Below are 16,502 nucleotides of genomic sequence, written 5' to 3'. Positions count from 1 at the left end.
TTCAGTGAAAGGATCCCTGAAGCACAAGCAGGCAAAGAGGAAAACAGTGGCCCCACATCTCTAGTAACTGCTGTGCTGTTTTCCTCTACAATTCATCTCTCCTGGGACCAGCAGTCCTCAAAGATCTGCCCAGGCAATGTAGAACAGAGGCAGAAGGAGGACAGTAAATCAAGATCACAAACACACATCTCTTGGTTTTATATCCTCATGCTCACCTGTCCAATACTCGTTCACCTTCAGGGGCTGAAAGCTGAGTGCTTCGAGAGGCCATGGGCCCAAAGCCAAGCTGCCCCCCCAATGGTCCAAGACAAGAGGACTCTAAGCAGAGCCAGAGCATCTTCCCTTCTCCCAAAAGGTCTCACTCTTGAAGCACAAAGCCAGCTCAGGTTCCTTAACGCTTATCCTGTGTCTTCCCTACACCAAATTCACTTGTCAGTGTGTCATGCAGAGACTGTGGTTTGGAATCAGGGTGCCTCAGGCAGTGGACCAAGATCCCAAACACTATCCTATGAGCCAGACATAACCTGGGGAGGATCCCAGACACTACTGACCATCCTGAGCATTGACCTGGGATGGGAGCCAGAGCTGGCATACCACATGCAAGTGCTCCACACCAGAGCCAGGCCTCTGTGCTGAGCAGTGCCTGCCCGGCCTCCAGCACCTAGAGGAGTGGATGAGCCCTCCATTGGCAGCAGGACACGGGTCACCCCATGCAGGTCTCATCCCACCTGGTGGATCTCCTGCCAGCCGTTCTCATCCACGCAGCCGAGCCGGGCATAGTCGTGCAGGAGGAGCTCGCAGCAGTAGGGATCCCCCCCCACCATGGCGCTGTGGTACAACGGCGTCAGCCCTCGGCTGTCCTTGTAGTCCGGGGAGGCACCAAGGTCCAGCAGCGTCTGCAAGAGAAGCGCAGATTCGTTCTGTGCTTGGGGACTGTGCACTGGGAAAGCCTGGCCCAGAATGGGGCCAGGGGTGCTCCAGCCACAGCAGCACAGAGATCATCCCAGCACAGAACCACAGCATCAGCCAGGTTGGAAAAGCCCTTTAAGCTCATCCAGTCCAACCGTTCCCAGCACTGCCAAGGCCACCACTAACCCATGGCACTGAGGCCTCGTCTCCACGCTGTGTGAACACTCGCAGGGATGGTGGCTCCAGCCCTGCCCTGGGCAGCCTGTTCCAATGCCTGAGCACCCTCTGGGGCAGGAATTGTTCCTCAGCTCCATCTAAACCTGCCCTGGTGCAGCTTGAGGCCAGTTCCTCTTGTCCCATCCCTTGTTCCTTGGGAGCAGAGCCCAGCCCCTCCTGGCTCCATCCTCCTCTCAGGCACTTGTAGGGAGCCACCAGGTCCCCCCTGAGCCTTCTCTTCTCCACACTGAACCCCCCAGGTCCCTCAGCCCTCCCCCATCACACTGTGCTCCAGGCCCTGCACCAGCTCCGGTGCCCTTCTCTGGCCCCGCTCCAGCCCCTCAATGTCTCTCTTGTAGTGAGGGCCCCAGAGCTGAACACAGGATTCGAGGTGCAGCCTCACCAGTGCCCAGTGCAGGGCACAACCACTGCCCTGGCCCTGCTGCCACACTGGTGCTGATCCAGGCCAGGATGCTGGGGGCTTCCTGGCTGCCTGGGCACAAGCTGCTCCTGTTCAGCTCCATCAATCGGCACCCCCAGCTCCTTTCCCATGAGCAGTTTCCAGCCGCTCTTTCCAAGCCTGGAGCATTGCACGGGGTTGGTGTGGCCCAAGTGCAGGACCCAGCACTTTGCCTTCTTGAACCTCATCCCGTTGGCCACAGCCATGGGTCCAGCCTGGCCAGATCCCTCTGAGCTCTCCTCCCCAGGGCTCACATTGTCAGTGCCCTGTCTCTAACACCCGGGCTCCCCAACACCAGCCCCAGAGCTCTGTGTCCCCAGGAGGGCTCAGCCTCGCCGTGGCCCCAGGGCACTCACCAGCAGCGCAGCGTGGTTGCGGCACCGCACGGCCCTGTGCAGCGCCGTCATCCCCTCGCGCGTGCGGAAGTCCAGGTGCGCGCCCCCGTTGCGCAGGGCCTTGATCATGTCGGTGCTGAGCTCCAGCTGGGCCGCTGCCGTCAGGGGACACTCTGTGAGCATGGAGAGACACAGCTCAGCACCACAGAGACACAGCTCAGCACCACAGAGACACAGTTCAGCACCAGGGCACCCCCATGATGGTGGTGTCCCACACACCAGTCACAGCCCCGTGCAACAGTGCCTGTCCCAGCACCATCAGCAGCATCCAGAGCTGTCCCACAACTGGTTCCTCACTGCCTCATGTCACCAGCAGCCAGATCTAAATGTGAACCACCCATCCCAGATGGGAGGAAATTCCCTGGATCCTGGGTGCAGAGCCCACACAAACTGCATCAATCCCAGCTCCAAGCAGTACCAGCCCCAAGCCCAGAACTGCCCAGAGCCTGGGACTAGCTCCATTGTGGGATATAATGGAACAATTATGGAAATGCCTTCAATGGAGATCCCCACAGGCCCCAGCCCCGCTCTGCTGCTGCTCTGGGGTGCAGGAGCCCCCACTGTTCTCTGTCGCTGCCCGCAGGGTAGGCAAAGACTCTTCCCATGGGAGCTGCTATATCCTTCCCCCAGGCGCTCAGAGTCCTTGTCCACTGTGAGCCCCACAGACACGGGTCACGAACCCTCCTTGGAGGGGTCACGGTGCTGACACAGGACCGGGCTTCTGCCCTACCCCAGCAGTGTTGCTGGACCTGAGCAGCACAAGGACCGTGCTCACCTGCCCACAGCTGATGCGATAGAGGAGGAGGTAAAATGTCCTTCCATATAAAATGAGTAAAGTCTCCTTTCGAGGCAGAACATTTTTCTGGTCATTTTGATTATAATAAAGTGAATTTGTTTTCCTCAGAGTGCACTATGCTAAAGAAAAGCATGTCTCTTTTCTCCAACAAATCCCTCTATCTGTAGATCCAAACCTCCACACCATGAATGGAGGATGCAGACACTACCTAAAACAAGGTGCCTCAAAAATACAGTTGAGTGTTTTTTAGAAAGGTCCCTCATTTGCACATAAATTAGAATTTCTCTCTTTAGTAGAAATAACTGTTTAAAAGAGAACAATAAATGGTTTGAGATACAAATAAGAAAGCAGATGGTGATTCATTCCAGGGCATTGCTGTTAGGCACAGTTTGAAACAAGAAGGTGGAGGGCAGATGGCTCTGTGGCTTTGCTGAAACTCTGGGCTTGTGCTACAAGACACCAATACAGGAAACGAGGATTGCTGAAGCCTTGTCACAAGGATTAAAGATGGGTTCATCAGTAACAGGAATCACCAGTAAAAGACACACACACAGACACACAGATGCACACACAAAAACACACACAGACACACACTATTTTGTATGTCTGGCAAAGTCAATGGAATAATAAGTGCAATGGCTCCTTGCATCCATTGCCCAGCGTCAGACTGTAGCCAAGGATGGGTGTGATGCTTGACAGCAGGAAAACAAGGGATGCATTTTAAAAACGAGGGTAATTACCACTGTAACATGCATATTAGATGGGAATGGGACGGCATCCACAAAACTAATATATTACATGGGAATGGGATGGCATCTACATGACCAGCAATGCCACCAGAGCACAAGCGGCAGAAATACTTCCTTAGCTCAGCAATAGCCATGAAGACATGATTTTGTGGAGGGCTACCACTAAGGGCTGCATCCCTTCTCACTGCATGTGGCCACCGGCACAGAGCAGTGCCTGACGCAGCACAAGAAACGGTAGGAAATGCCACCGCTTGTCGCACCAAGGACAAAGGATGTGCTGCTGGTGCCAAGGCAGGCTATCAGGCCTCGGTGGAGTCACAGAGGCTGTGGTTCCTGCAGTGCACAGGAGGTGGTGGCCACGGTGGACGCCCAGTCTGTTCCATTCCCAGCCGAAGCAGGATGGGGATGGTGGGTCTCAGTTCACACATGCACTGCACACCAAGGGGATGAAAAGAGAGTGACTGTGGGTGAGCTTCTGAGCCAGGGGAGCTTTCCCCGTCCTCTCCACCAGCTCTCATCCCCCAGCTCTTCAGCTGGGGCCACCTCCACCCAAAGGCAAAGGGAAGCTGGAGAGGACAGTTACAGTCTTCTGAGGACCATCACTTACCTTCTGTGCCAAAGAGAATTGCTTTGATGTCTGTCATTAGCACTGACTTTTGGACACTGGTTTTCACCATAACTTCTATAAAAGCTCATCCTTACCGATGGTTACTTGTTTGGAGAGCACATGTTGGGCCCTTGCAGTGTGATAGGAACTTCAGGTTGTGCATATGAACAGAAATACCCTCACCAGCCCCTGTGCCATTCTCATTCCCACATGCAGTTAAATCATTAGACTTCTTTCAATATCTCAGCTTAAACGGGGCGAACTTTTCAAAGAGGCAAAAGACACAGAAAAAAGGCTCCAAATGTTCCTTTGGTCTCAGTTATTAACATGCCAAAAGCAATTGAAAAATCTGTCACATTATCTTGAATCCCAAAGACTGAGAAAGATCCAAATGGGGCATTTCAAGATGCTCTGGAGGAACTGCAGATAGCAATTTGTTCACTAAATCTAATGTAATCACTGCCGAATGTGGGGTTTAGTGATTACCTCTGGTAATTCTTGGAAACATGTGTATCCTAAGACATGCTTCAAGTAATTCACTAACAAGTGCACAAGATCCACAGCAGAAAACAAGAACCAGCAATACATTGAATGTTCCCTGGTGCAAAATCTGATTAATGGATGTAGGAAGGAGCTGCAGTGGGACTTTGCCTTTGGCAGATGAGAGCTGTACTGGGGGTGTCACCCCCTCACACTAGGAGTGTCAGGAGAACTGGGGTTCATGTGGTAGGGCTCAACCTGACCTGTCAGTGTGCGCTTGAGCCCAGAACCCCCCCGTGTGCTGGGCAGCACCCCCAGAGCGTGAGCAGCAGCTCAGGGAGGGGATCCTGCCCCTCTGCTGTGCTCTGGGGAGATCCCCCCTGCAGCCCTGATCCAGCTCTGGGGCAGCAGCACAAGACGGACGTGGAGCTGTTGGAGCGAGGCCAGAGGAGGCCACGGAGATGCTGCGAGGGCTGGAGCAGCTCTGCTCTGGAGCCAGGCTGAGAGAGCTGGGCTGGGTCAGCCTGGACAAGAGAAGGCTCCTGAAGGGGAGACCTTAGAGCAGCTCCAGCGCCTAAAGGGGCTGCAGGAAAGCTGGAGAGGGGCTTTGGACAAGGGCCTGTAGGGACAGGCCAAGGGGAATGGCTTTAACCTGCCAGAGGGGAGACTGAGATGAGCTCTTAGGCAGAAGCTCTTCCCTGTGAGGGTGCTGAGGCGCTGGCACAGGGTGCCCAGAGAAGCTGTGGCTGCCCCATCCCTGGCAGTGTTCAAGGCCAGGTTGGACACAGGGGCTTGGAGCAAGCTGCTCCAGTGGAAGGGGTCCCTGCCCGTGGCAGGGGGTTGGAATTGGAGAAGCTTTAAGGTCCCTTCTAACACAAACTATATGAGCATATTCTATATTCTAAGGCAAAGAATTCTATATTCTGTGATTCTAAGGCAAAGCCATTGAGAGAAGCTGGGAAACCCCGGAGATTGCTCCAACACCAGCAGGAACGAGCTCCCCACTCTAATACCACAATCATTTAGGAAAAGGGGGGGATCTCTGTTCAAGCTGAGATGACAACAGGCTTGATACAAAAGTTCATGCAAGCTATTGGAGAGGAGGGTTTCTGTCTCCCCAGAGTTCCTACAGACCTACAGTGCACAACAACAGAAAGTTTCTGCATGTGGCAACTACTACCTATAGGTAGAACCTCATGGTAGAGTTTTTCAGCAGTAGATGAAAGAATTAGAAGATAACACTTCGTCTCCAATTTCAGCTGAATGCAAACGTACCACTTCATTAATCTCCTGTTGCACATCAGATTCAAAGAGATGACACCAGTTTGCTTATGAGATTGCAATGAGTTTTAACAGTTTGCAATGAGATAAACAGATTTCAAATGGAGAAGGACAAGAACTTCACAAACCACAAGCCATTGGGTTTCATTTGGTGTCTCCTCATCTAACCACAATTCTGGCCAAACCAGTCCTTTCACTTGTAAGTTCCAGCTACTAAAATTGAAAGCAAGAGGAAATACATCACACATGAATTTGAGTTATTCAGGTTGTTCATCAAGTACAAGCATCACCCCACAGCCAGCACAGGCTGGATGCAGCACAGCCAGCACAGGAAAGGAGCAAGCTCCTGCACTTGAGCATAGGGCTGTTCCTTGCAGCCAGCAGAAGGCTCGGGGGGCAGTGCCGTGCACAGCAAGTATTTCTCCCCAATTACCTGTTCCTGCTGCTATTTGTCCTCACATCGTCCTGGGGCCATGGTCTGTACAGTCAAGAACTCTCTTTGTCGATGCAATCACTGCCTCATTCCCTGCTGCTCCCCAGTGGCCTCCCCGTGTTAAATCCTGAGGATTGCCTCTCTCTTTCCCACATGCTGAACTCTCACTCGGGCTCGGGTCTAATTTTAGAATAATGGTAAAACTGCTCCAGTACTTTTTTAACACCCTCAAAATGTACCTACAGGAACCTCTGTGAAATTTTCCCTTTAATCTCTTCCAGACGGTTGATCTTTCCCAGAACATCATCCTGCAGCACTGAAACCTGAACAAATGATGTGGCAAATGAGGCTGTGATGGTTCATGACTGAGCAGAGCCAGAGGAAGGGGAACACGTGCAGCTTAAAACCACTCCCAAAAGCAGCTGAAATGAAGATAACAGCCCAGGACAACGCTGGATCTTCCTGCTGGCTCTGCTGGGAGGGTGGCACCACAAAGCACACAACATTTCATGGTGCAGCCAGTGTTATTCTGAGTCCATTGGCTGGGTTTAACTCCACAGGAGAACATTCCTCCAAGCGGGGCAGCCCAGTGTGCGCCTTGGGGAGCTCCCACCAGCGCCACCCGTGTGCAAGGGAGCTGCTCTGTTAGAAGAACTCAGCACAGGACAAGCGTTAACACCCACACACACAAGGCATGAGGAGCCCCCGGTGTGACTGGGCTGCATTACACAAATTTGCATTACAAATACTGCACTAGCATTACACATACAAGTGTGTTGTGCTAATGGCCGAAGAAGGGAAGTGTTTCCCTCCTAACACTGGGGCACACCCTGGATGAGAATTCCCAGAGCATGGCTGCTGCGTGTCCTGGGGGCAGAAAGAACAGCACAAGCTGGGAAGAGAAACGAGAGCAAGCACAGGGATTCTGGTGGTCCAGATGACGTGGGCAAATATGCATTACCCTTCTCATGTGCAGCACAGGTACATCCCTCTGAGCGCCGCTGTTCAAACCTCTGGCAGTGTGATAGGACTTCGATTTATAAAGAAAGAGTTCATAAGCGAGGGAAGAGACCTCGTAGGCTGCAGGTAAGAGTGCTCATCTCTCTCCCTGTGAGGAAGAGGATCGTGGATAATGACCCACAAATGGTTTCTGCTGAGATAGTTTTTAACCCAGGTCAAGAGAGGTAGAATAAAAGGTTACAGAAACTGAGCAGAGGGTGAATCAGTTTAATCAGGCATCTATTCTGCAAAGTCTCTGAGACAGCAAAAACAGCGGGGCAGGAACACACTGCCTTCGGATGGGGACAAACAGAACACTTGTGTTCCCAGGAGTAGGTGAAGAACAACCTTTAGCTGCTGAAGAGCTGAATGTCTAAACTCGCAAGGGTTTGGATTCCATCCCCCCTCCACTTTTGCAGGAGGAAGGAGAGTAAATGGTGTTTGTAATTATTCGAGCTGCTGAAGACCCAGCCACACAGAAAGCAGCAGTTGGTGTCAGAGCCTATTTGCAATATCCCTGGTAAAGTCATCCCTAGAGACACAGTGGATAAAAGAGCATTGCTAATAGCAAAGCTGCTCTGCCTAAAAGGAGAGTAGATTTACTACAGTGATTCTGTAAAGGGTGGCTGAGGAGTTAAGAATAGCATTTATGTGCTGCAGCTTTTTCTGTCTTTGCTAAATACCAAGCACTGGAAATACCACCCTTTATTTATTGCTTCTCTTGGAATTCATACTTGGACATCTGCCCATGGGCCCATCAATGTACAGACAAACCTGAGCACTCTGGGTTAACAATTCAGTACTAAAGTATTCCCAACCACAGGTAGACTTCCATTTGCAAGGTACCCAGGAGAGAGGAGGCTGGACTTGGCAGCAGTGACCTTTTCTCTCCATGCACAGTACCTGCAGGTCCTTAAAGGAGGAAGGCAAGAAACTCCCAAGACCTTTTGGAAAGAGTGTTTCCTCCCTTTGTCTGTATCCTCTTTAGTTTCAGGTGTTACCAGATTCCCACATCAGGCTGATGGATGAGGTGGGCATCTCCTGGCAGAGATGGGAGGACCACTGCTCCAGAAGGACTTGGGACAAGGACATTCAAAGACTCCCTGAGAAGCTGAAGAAGGCCAAAGCTAAAAACCCAAACCGCAACATCTGAAAGATTTTAGGTTTCTGGACATGGTGCAATGGGGGATAGCTCCTGAACAGAGCGTATCTATGGCAGTTTGTGGCACTCTTGTCTTCAGAAAGTGGGAGCACTGGAGGAGGATTTATTACCAGTAACTGCTTCTGCTTCAGCTGTTAGACTGAAATATCACTATGAGCCAGTTGGCCATGGTGGATCAAAGGCCGAACCACCCAGGGTCTTCCCCTTCTGGAAAAAGGTATTAAGTATTAAATTAATGCTCTTCTTTCTCTCTACACCCTTCCTTTGCTGCCACAGGGGCTGGCAAGGAGATGGTGTCCTTCAACGAGCCTTCACTGGCTGCACCCTCAGCAGTTCCCTCCATTCCCAGGTTTCCTGGGTCTGTCCTCCCCAGACTGGAGCAGCCAACAGCCTCCTCCTCTGATTCATCCTGGGCACTGAGCACGCTCACTTTAGCAGACTGAGATGTGGTTAAACCCCTTGAAACTAAACCCCACGGGACAGAACATTCTTCCATCCCTCACCCGTGGCTCAGCAGCATCAAGGGAGCAGGGGACACACACAACAATTACAGGTTTACTTTACCATTTGCCAAAATAAAACTCTACCCTGCACATGTGTGTATCTTCTCCCAGAACAAGATGGTACAACACAGGATCCCAAGTGACACACATCAGTCACACTGTTGACGTGCTCCCAGAAAGAGCAGTATGAAACTTCTAGTGAAAAACAAAGAATCTGAAGAAAATACTTCACTTTCTTTCTGCCCAGTACCCTGAAACTCAGCTGAAATGCACTGGGCTCTTAACAACAGCACCAAAGCATTGATGGAAACAGGGAGAGGCCTCTAGGTATGGGAGTGAGACACCACAAAGATGCTCTTGGATTTTAGCACTGGTGACTCCTTTTCATGATCAGCATGACACAACAGGCATCACTGATAACAATGAGATCTTTATCAGGAGATAGAGAGCAGCCTTTCTAATCTTGCTTTTCCTCACGGGTTTGCAGACAGAACTCTAACCTAAGGCTCTATCCATACATCAGATCCATATATCCATGTGCTGCCATGGTACAGATGTTTACTTTAAAAAATTAAAAAGAAGAAACAGTGAAACTACAGAAACTAAAGCCCAAAACTGTATTTCTAAAGGAGCTGTTTGTTAATCCTGTTCCAAACCAGCTTCAAGATCTTTGTATTAAAATAACTGTCTCCACAGCTTCGTGCAGCTTTTAAACATCACCCCATACAACACACCAGTGCAATTCCACACAGAACACTCTGAAGGTTTGTTAGAACATCCTCTTTCAGCTGCAGTTGTGCTGGTTGGCAAAGTGCCTCCCCAGCCTTTCCCCATGTTTGCCTCTACCCCACATTTGGAGGGCCTCCAACCCAGCATCCTCACTCAGCTCTTCACAGGACTCTCACCCAGTGTTCTTCAGTGACGAGCACTTTTTATCCCCAGACTTGGGCTATTCGCATAGTTATGTACTTGAGAAAACTAATTCCTCTCCCGCAAAGGAACAGAGGGGAAGTGGGCTGGAACCAGAAGACTACAACAAACTCTAGAAATGTTTCCTTGATGAGAGCTGCTGTGTGCCTTCACTGCCTGAGCTCCACTGCATCAGAGTGGCCATGCAACCACATACAGCATCTCCAGATCCAGGATCTCAAACTGAAACAGGGGAAGTTCAGGTTAGATCTAAGGCAGAAGCTCTTCCCTGTGAGGGTGCACAGGATGCCCAGAGAAGCTGTGGCTGTCCCATCCCTGGCAGTGTTCAAGGCCAGGTTGGACACAGGGGCTTGGAGCAAGCTGCTCTGGCGGAAGGTGTCCCAGCCCATGGCTGGATCAGATTAAAGGTCCCTTCAACCCAAACCATTCTACAATTTTGTGATTCTATCTCGGCTATATATCCAAAGCAGCCTTATAGGTGATGAAACAATAAACAGCGCTAGAGATGGGCACAGGGCCCCTGTCCTTTGGAGTCTATCTGGAAAAGTCCTTGTTTAAGTAGTCCTTAGGTCCCACCACTATCAGCAAGGCCCCCCAAGCACAGCAAATGTAGCACACAGCAATGACAGAGGCAGCCCCCTGAGGAGCCCTCTGAGAGCAGAGCTCCTGCATCACCCAGGAGTGGGCACAGCACAGCAACACAGCGCTGCACATGCAGCACCACGCTGTGCCAGTGTGACTGACTGCTCAGGCTGTCACGAGAGCACAGTGCTGCTCTCCTGCTTCACCACACAGGGTCCCTCCCTCCTCAGCTTTCGTCAGCTTTCAGTAAATTCCAGTTTAATAACAAGTCCCTGAGATCAGGACTGCCAAAGAGGAGCCTCATAGGGAATATGGTTTCTCTTTTCAGACATGGATCTATTCCAGCTGCACAAGACCAGGTTGGATGGGGCTTGGATCAACCTGCTCTAGTGGAAGGTGTTCCTGCCTGTGGCAGGGGGTTGGAACTGGATGAGCTCTAAGGTTCCTTCTATGATTCTATGACTCTATGCGTGAGTGGAAGAGCTATGCCAGGCTGGATGCACTATGCTTCGCTTTCTACAGAGGGGAAGAACCAGTCCTGCATATGAAGTGTGAGCTGGTGGTAAATGACAGATGTGAATCAGAAGTGCAAATTGCAGCACTGTGCAGCATCTGAGATATGAACACTTACGGGAGGAGAGCTGGACAGCTGGGCTCAGGAGCCAGCCCGCGAGGTAGCCCAGGGACAAGGATCTGTAGGGAGGGAACAGGGGAGACAAAGAAAGCAGGAGAGCAGAGCATCAAGATGGGCAACAGAACAGAACAAACCACGATCAGCGCCTCTGTGAGGAACCCGTCTGGGGGAGCAAACAGTCACTGCACAAACACCCACATCCACAACAAAACAAAATGGGAACATCAAAGATGGATGGAGAAGGGAGCTTGGCATGGTTTGCTTTCCTGATCTATCTCTGCATCCTAACTACTGTTATGGCCAAAAGTAAAATAGCCACCAAAAATAGACAAATTTCTTCTATTTTGTGATTTCTATCTGCTTCCAGTGAGACCATCAGCTCTTTTTATACTAAGATTCATGAGAGGCTCAGGCTGAAAAGCATCACAAAAAAGACTGTTCTAAGCATGAAAGAAAAACAGTGACTGTCTTCCTCGAGCTGAACCACAAGAGACAGGGCTCAGCCTGCACACACAAATGTGGTATGTGAGGTCCCACCACATCCGTGGAGAGGTGGTGGACGACCTGGTGCAGCAGAGCTGAGCTCATCTGGAGCAGATGGACTTGGCCACCCTAGCCAGGACCCATCCGATCTCACCTGGCCCTGCAGCTATGGCCAGAGGCAGTTCTCCTGCCAGCCCCACACCAACCCTGTCAGGTTCATGCTCATGTCTTAGACTCCTCAGCATGAAATGCCCAGTCCAGACATCTGAGTCCAGCCTCAGGGCTGGCTGTTGAAGCACATCTGGGTGCCCTTCACCCCAGCCTGGAAATGTAGCCAAAGGAGGGGAACCACACGCTTCTAGTTCCATGTCTGAACACGGACAGAGAGCCCACAAATTGTTTTTAGCGTTGGATGAGCCTGTGGAATTAAAGGGCAGAAATTTGCTAATAGTGGGGCACAAGGACATGAAGGAAAGTTGAAGGACAGAAAGTCCATGTGCTCATCCCAGAGATCCCGTCAGTCCTACAAGCAAGAGGAGGCATCAGACAAAACCCACTGGAAGTGACTCACCAGCATGTGATGGGAGCAAACCCAAGAACATTGGGTTGGGGAACACCAGCCCATCTGGGAGGATCCTCAGGGAACCTCACTTCACTGAGACGAGATAATGATGGCGGCTGAGAAATGGGCAAAGCGATCAGGAAGAAGTTAACCTAAGAACACAGATGAAATGGTTCTGAAGAGGGAAGCGCAGCCCCAGCGCAGTGTCAGATATGATTAAATCCATCTGACAAAGACTGTGAGGAGGATTCTTTGTCTTCCTCTTTGCTCATTGCAAAATGCTAGAGAACAAGAAGGACTTGAACTGCTCTTACTGCTGGAAGAGCGGTGGCATAATTGGCAGTACAACTGCAGAGAATCACCCCAGCCTAGAGCATACCAGACACTCGTCATGAGAGTGAGAAAGTGTCGTTACAGTCACTTGCTGCTACATGAATGGGCAAGGAGGAGAGTTTAAAATACAATCCCACCATCTCTTGTAGGACCACTGATTAGTCAGAGCAGGGCTTTGAATGTCTGTGGATTAGGAAGTGAAAAGGTCCTTCATAAGATGATGCTGCAGATCACTAACTAAAAAAAAAGCACTAACTTCTAAGTGTTCATCTCCAAGTCACACAAATCACTCTTGGGGCAACTTCAGCTTGAAGGAGATTGCTGGGTGTCCCATCCAACAAGCATAAAATACATATTCATTTTCTGAAAAAGAGAAAAATGATCCCTTTTCTATAGATCCTGTTTTACTGAAGCATAAGGGAATGCTGCTTTGAATCTCAGTGTAAGGATACCTGACTGCTATCAAGTCAACTAGGGATGACACTGAAAGAAGAAAGTCCCAACTAGCCAGGTGAGTATTTGATGCTTCCTAAGGGAATCAACCAAGGGAAGTGGATGAGAAAATTGATCACAGATAATGTAGGAGGTTTAAAATTAAAAGTACAAGGTGACTGGGAAGTCCTAAAGAACAATTTCTGTGTTACCAAGAGCTACAGGTCCGTAAAGCAAAGAGGACACCCAACAGCACGTGCTGCTCACAGGTCAGTGGTGAGGGGATAGAGACAACCCAACAACAGAACATGATGAAACAGAGAGTGCTCAATATGAACTGGGCATTGGAAAATGAAGAGTAAGAACAGAACAAAGGACATTGGCGTGAAGAAATGCACCTTTGGCCTAGCAAACGATGGTCAGAGAGGGGTTTAAATCTGATCATACCACAGTGATGTCCCAACCCTGTGCAAGCCAGTCAGTCACCAGCAGGGAGTGTCTGATTGCTAATAAATACAGGCAGCAGAATGTCCCATCACTTACTTTCCCTTTGCTGCTGTGGAAATAAACTGGTTTCCTTCCCATGACCAAACAAGGATTTTTGGCATCAGCTACCCAAGATGGAATGAATTGTTTGCACCTAATGAATGTTGGGTATCATGCTCCTTCTCTTCTCCCTGAAGATCTTCCTGGTGCAAGAACAGTTCAACTTTCATAGATTTTGAAGTGCTGGGGCATTCCAAAAGGCCAGAAGAAAATCAGTGTCAGGCCAATGTTCAAAAAGGGGCAAGTAAAATGATCCATGAAGCTACAAGTCAAACAGTAACACTGACCCTGGGAAAACTGATTTGGAATTTAATAAAGAACACTTATATTATTAATATTGCTCTATCAGGCTTTACAGTAACTAGACCTTCCTCGGTAAATTAGAGTCTGATGGATGCAGATAGCTGTGCTGATGCAAGGCTCACGCTTGGCTGCATCCTACATGGCATTAAAATGGGGGGTGTAAAACATCAATCAGACACATCCCAGTGATCCAAAATCCCTGTGAAGAACAGCACTGAGAGCGATCACTGGGGAATGTGGCAACCACGAGGGTGATGAAGAGGCTCTTCAGGTGCTGGACTTGACTCTGTTGAGATCCTAATTATCCTGAAGTGAATGCACATCTCTGATACATCTGTAGATGCCACAAGGAAGAGCTCGAGGAGCAACCAGGGCTGGGCAATCCCAGAATAAAGAACAAGAAGATATGGAAACCCTGCAGGATGCATTTGAGATGCTACAGGTTGGGAGGGACATGCTGCAGCAGCTGCTCCCTGTGGTCAGGGTTCTATGGAATGCTCCAGCCTGGGGGCCATGGATCAGCAATGCTGGGGGGAAGCAGCACCCGATGCCCTTCCATCATCCACCTGGGAACAAGCAGGAAGGAAAACAACCTCTGAAAAAAAACTACACCGTGGAATCAACCTGGGTGATTGATTCCCTTTAAGCTCATCCAGTCCAACCACTCCTCAGCACTGCCAAGGCCACCACTAACCCATGGCACTGAGGCCTCGTCTCCACAGTGTGTGAACACTTGCAGGGACGGTGGCTCCAGCCCTGCCCTGGGCAGCCTGTTCCAATGCCTGAGCACCCTCTGGGGAAGGAATTGCTCCTCAGCTCCATCTAAACCTGCCCTGGTGCAGCTTGAGGCCGGTTCCTCTTGTCCCATCCCTTGTTCCTTGGGAGCAGAGCCCAGCCCCTCCTGGCTCCATCCTCCTGTCAGGCACTTGTAGGGAGCGATCAGGTCCCCCCTGAGCCTTCTCTTCTCCAGACTGAACCCCCCAGGTCCCTCAGCCGTTCCCCATCACACTGTGCTCCAGGCCCTGCGCCAGCTCCGTTGCCCTTCTCTGGAAGCTCCCAAGCAAGGAACGGCTCTGTGGTTCCACTTCATTCAACCAACACAGGCCAAGTAACCCCAGGTTAAGGTGGGGGTAGGACACAGCAGAGGAGGGACTGGAAGAAAACCCCAAATCCCTTCCATCTAGCAGGATGTAATGTGGGGTCCCATCCAGAGCCACATGTTCACCCCCATCCTCCCAAATGCAGGAGCAGGGAGCCGCAGGAAGAGCTGTGAGTGGCACAGGCTCATACCTGCGCTGTTAAAAACCTCTTAAGAAGGGAATAGTGACACCTAAACCACAGAAATGATGGGAAAGCTGGAGAAAATACCTTCAAATGCAAGACTGGAGGAGTTTGGCCTCTCTTTAATTAAGGCAAGGAAGACAGAATGTTGACTTGATTACCGTGTATGAATACCTTCATGTGAAGACAGACCAGGTACTAAAGTGCTCTTTAATCTAGAAGATAAAGTGTGAGGACAGCTGGAAGCTGAAGCACACAGATTTCAATGAGATGGGAATTTTAAACAGTGAGGGTGATTAACCAGAGGAAGGAGGAAAACGGGATCCCCTGTTCCCTGGAGGATTGATGGCTTTCTGGAAAACATGTTTAGCTTTGCTTAGTGAGCACACACACAGGGGGTGAAGAGCATCCTGTGAGGGACAGGAGGTCAGGTCAATGGGACAATAGCTCCATCTGATCTCACATTCCAGGAGCCCTGAATACTGAACAGCAGGTTTATGTCATTCTTTCCTGTTCACAAAACTTGTAAAGCAAGCAGTAATGACGTGGGTTTGCACAAAGAGTCCAGAGCGAGGTGTCCAAGACTCCCTCTGCTCCAACACTGTTTTCACATCTCATCACATCTACTCTGGTTTTGCCCTTGATTCTGAACTGGATCCAAACTGTTTGGGTCATGTTTTTCCTCCTCCCCCTCTACATTTAACACAGTCTCCCAGTACACTCCTACGAGCCTTTCCCCTCCTGTGAAGGGATGTCTGGGTTCAAACATACTGGGTCCAAAACTCGGAGCATCTTTTCAAGCAGCACACTGAACCCTGCAATGGAATGTGCTCTAAAAGCTGCATTGGCTCAGAGGAGTGGAGAACATCCTTTATAAGAACAGATCCCTCAAAATGCTTGTAAGGGCTTGGGCAAACCTGGAAGCCACACGGAGCTGAGCTGCTTGGGGATGCTCCGGGGCAGACAGGGACCACACTTACAGTCTATCAGCTATTTTCCATATGAGCAGTTGTTCATCGGGACATCAGCAGGTTCAGCCAGAGCAGCTACAGCAGCAAATGAACAGTGTGAGCATTCCTGGGCACTGTTCAAATGGTTCTTGCCAGAGTTTGGCTGCACCAGCTTTCACCTTCCAGCTCAGGAGCTGGCAAGGGCCATTCCCAGAGAGAGCTTGTTTGCAGCTGCATTATCCAAAAGGACAAGAGAGGTTAACTGTGAACAGCACCACACACTGCTGCCTGACCTCAGGGCTGAGGCATGGTCTGGACACACTAAATATCCGAGTACAGAGGTGGCCGGTGCTCCAGAAACAGCTGAGAAACCATCGCACTGAACCAGAAACACAGAGAATTAATTATCAGCTTGGAGCCTGCTCCTGGGCTGGAAACATGCCCGTGGCTCATACACAGACCTTCAGCTCCATGGT

General features: G+C 50.4%; 1 protein-coding gene across 1 annotated transcript in view; it reads right to left on the bottom strand.

Moving 5' to 3' along the window:
- Window positions 1-16,502, bottom strand: part of SHANK3 (SH3 and multiple ankyrin repeat domains 3) — a gene marked incomplete at both ends in the record, with an annotated part of 299,554 nt that overhangs the window by 247,516 nt on the left and 35,536 nt on the right. Inside the window, 2 exons of the mRNA XM_080626849.1 lie at window positions 729-896; window positions 1,942-2,093. Of these exons, the coding sequence (XP_080482975.1) occupies window positions 729-896; window positions 1,942-2,093 (320 nt within the window). The remainder of the gene's footprint in view (window positions 1-728; window positions 897-1,941; window positions 2,094-16,502) is intronic.

This window comes from Psittacula echo (genome assembly GCF_963264785.1).
Source record: "Psittacula echo genome assembly, chromosome: 1".
NCBI classification, from domain to species: Eukaryota; Metazoa; Chordata; class Aves; order Psittaciformes; family Psittacidae; genus Psittacula; species Psittacula echo.
This window is presented reverse-complemented; position numbering and strand designations above follow the sequence as displayed.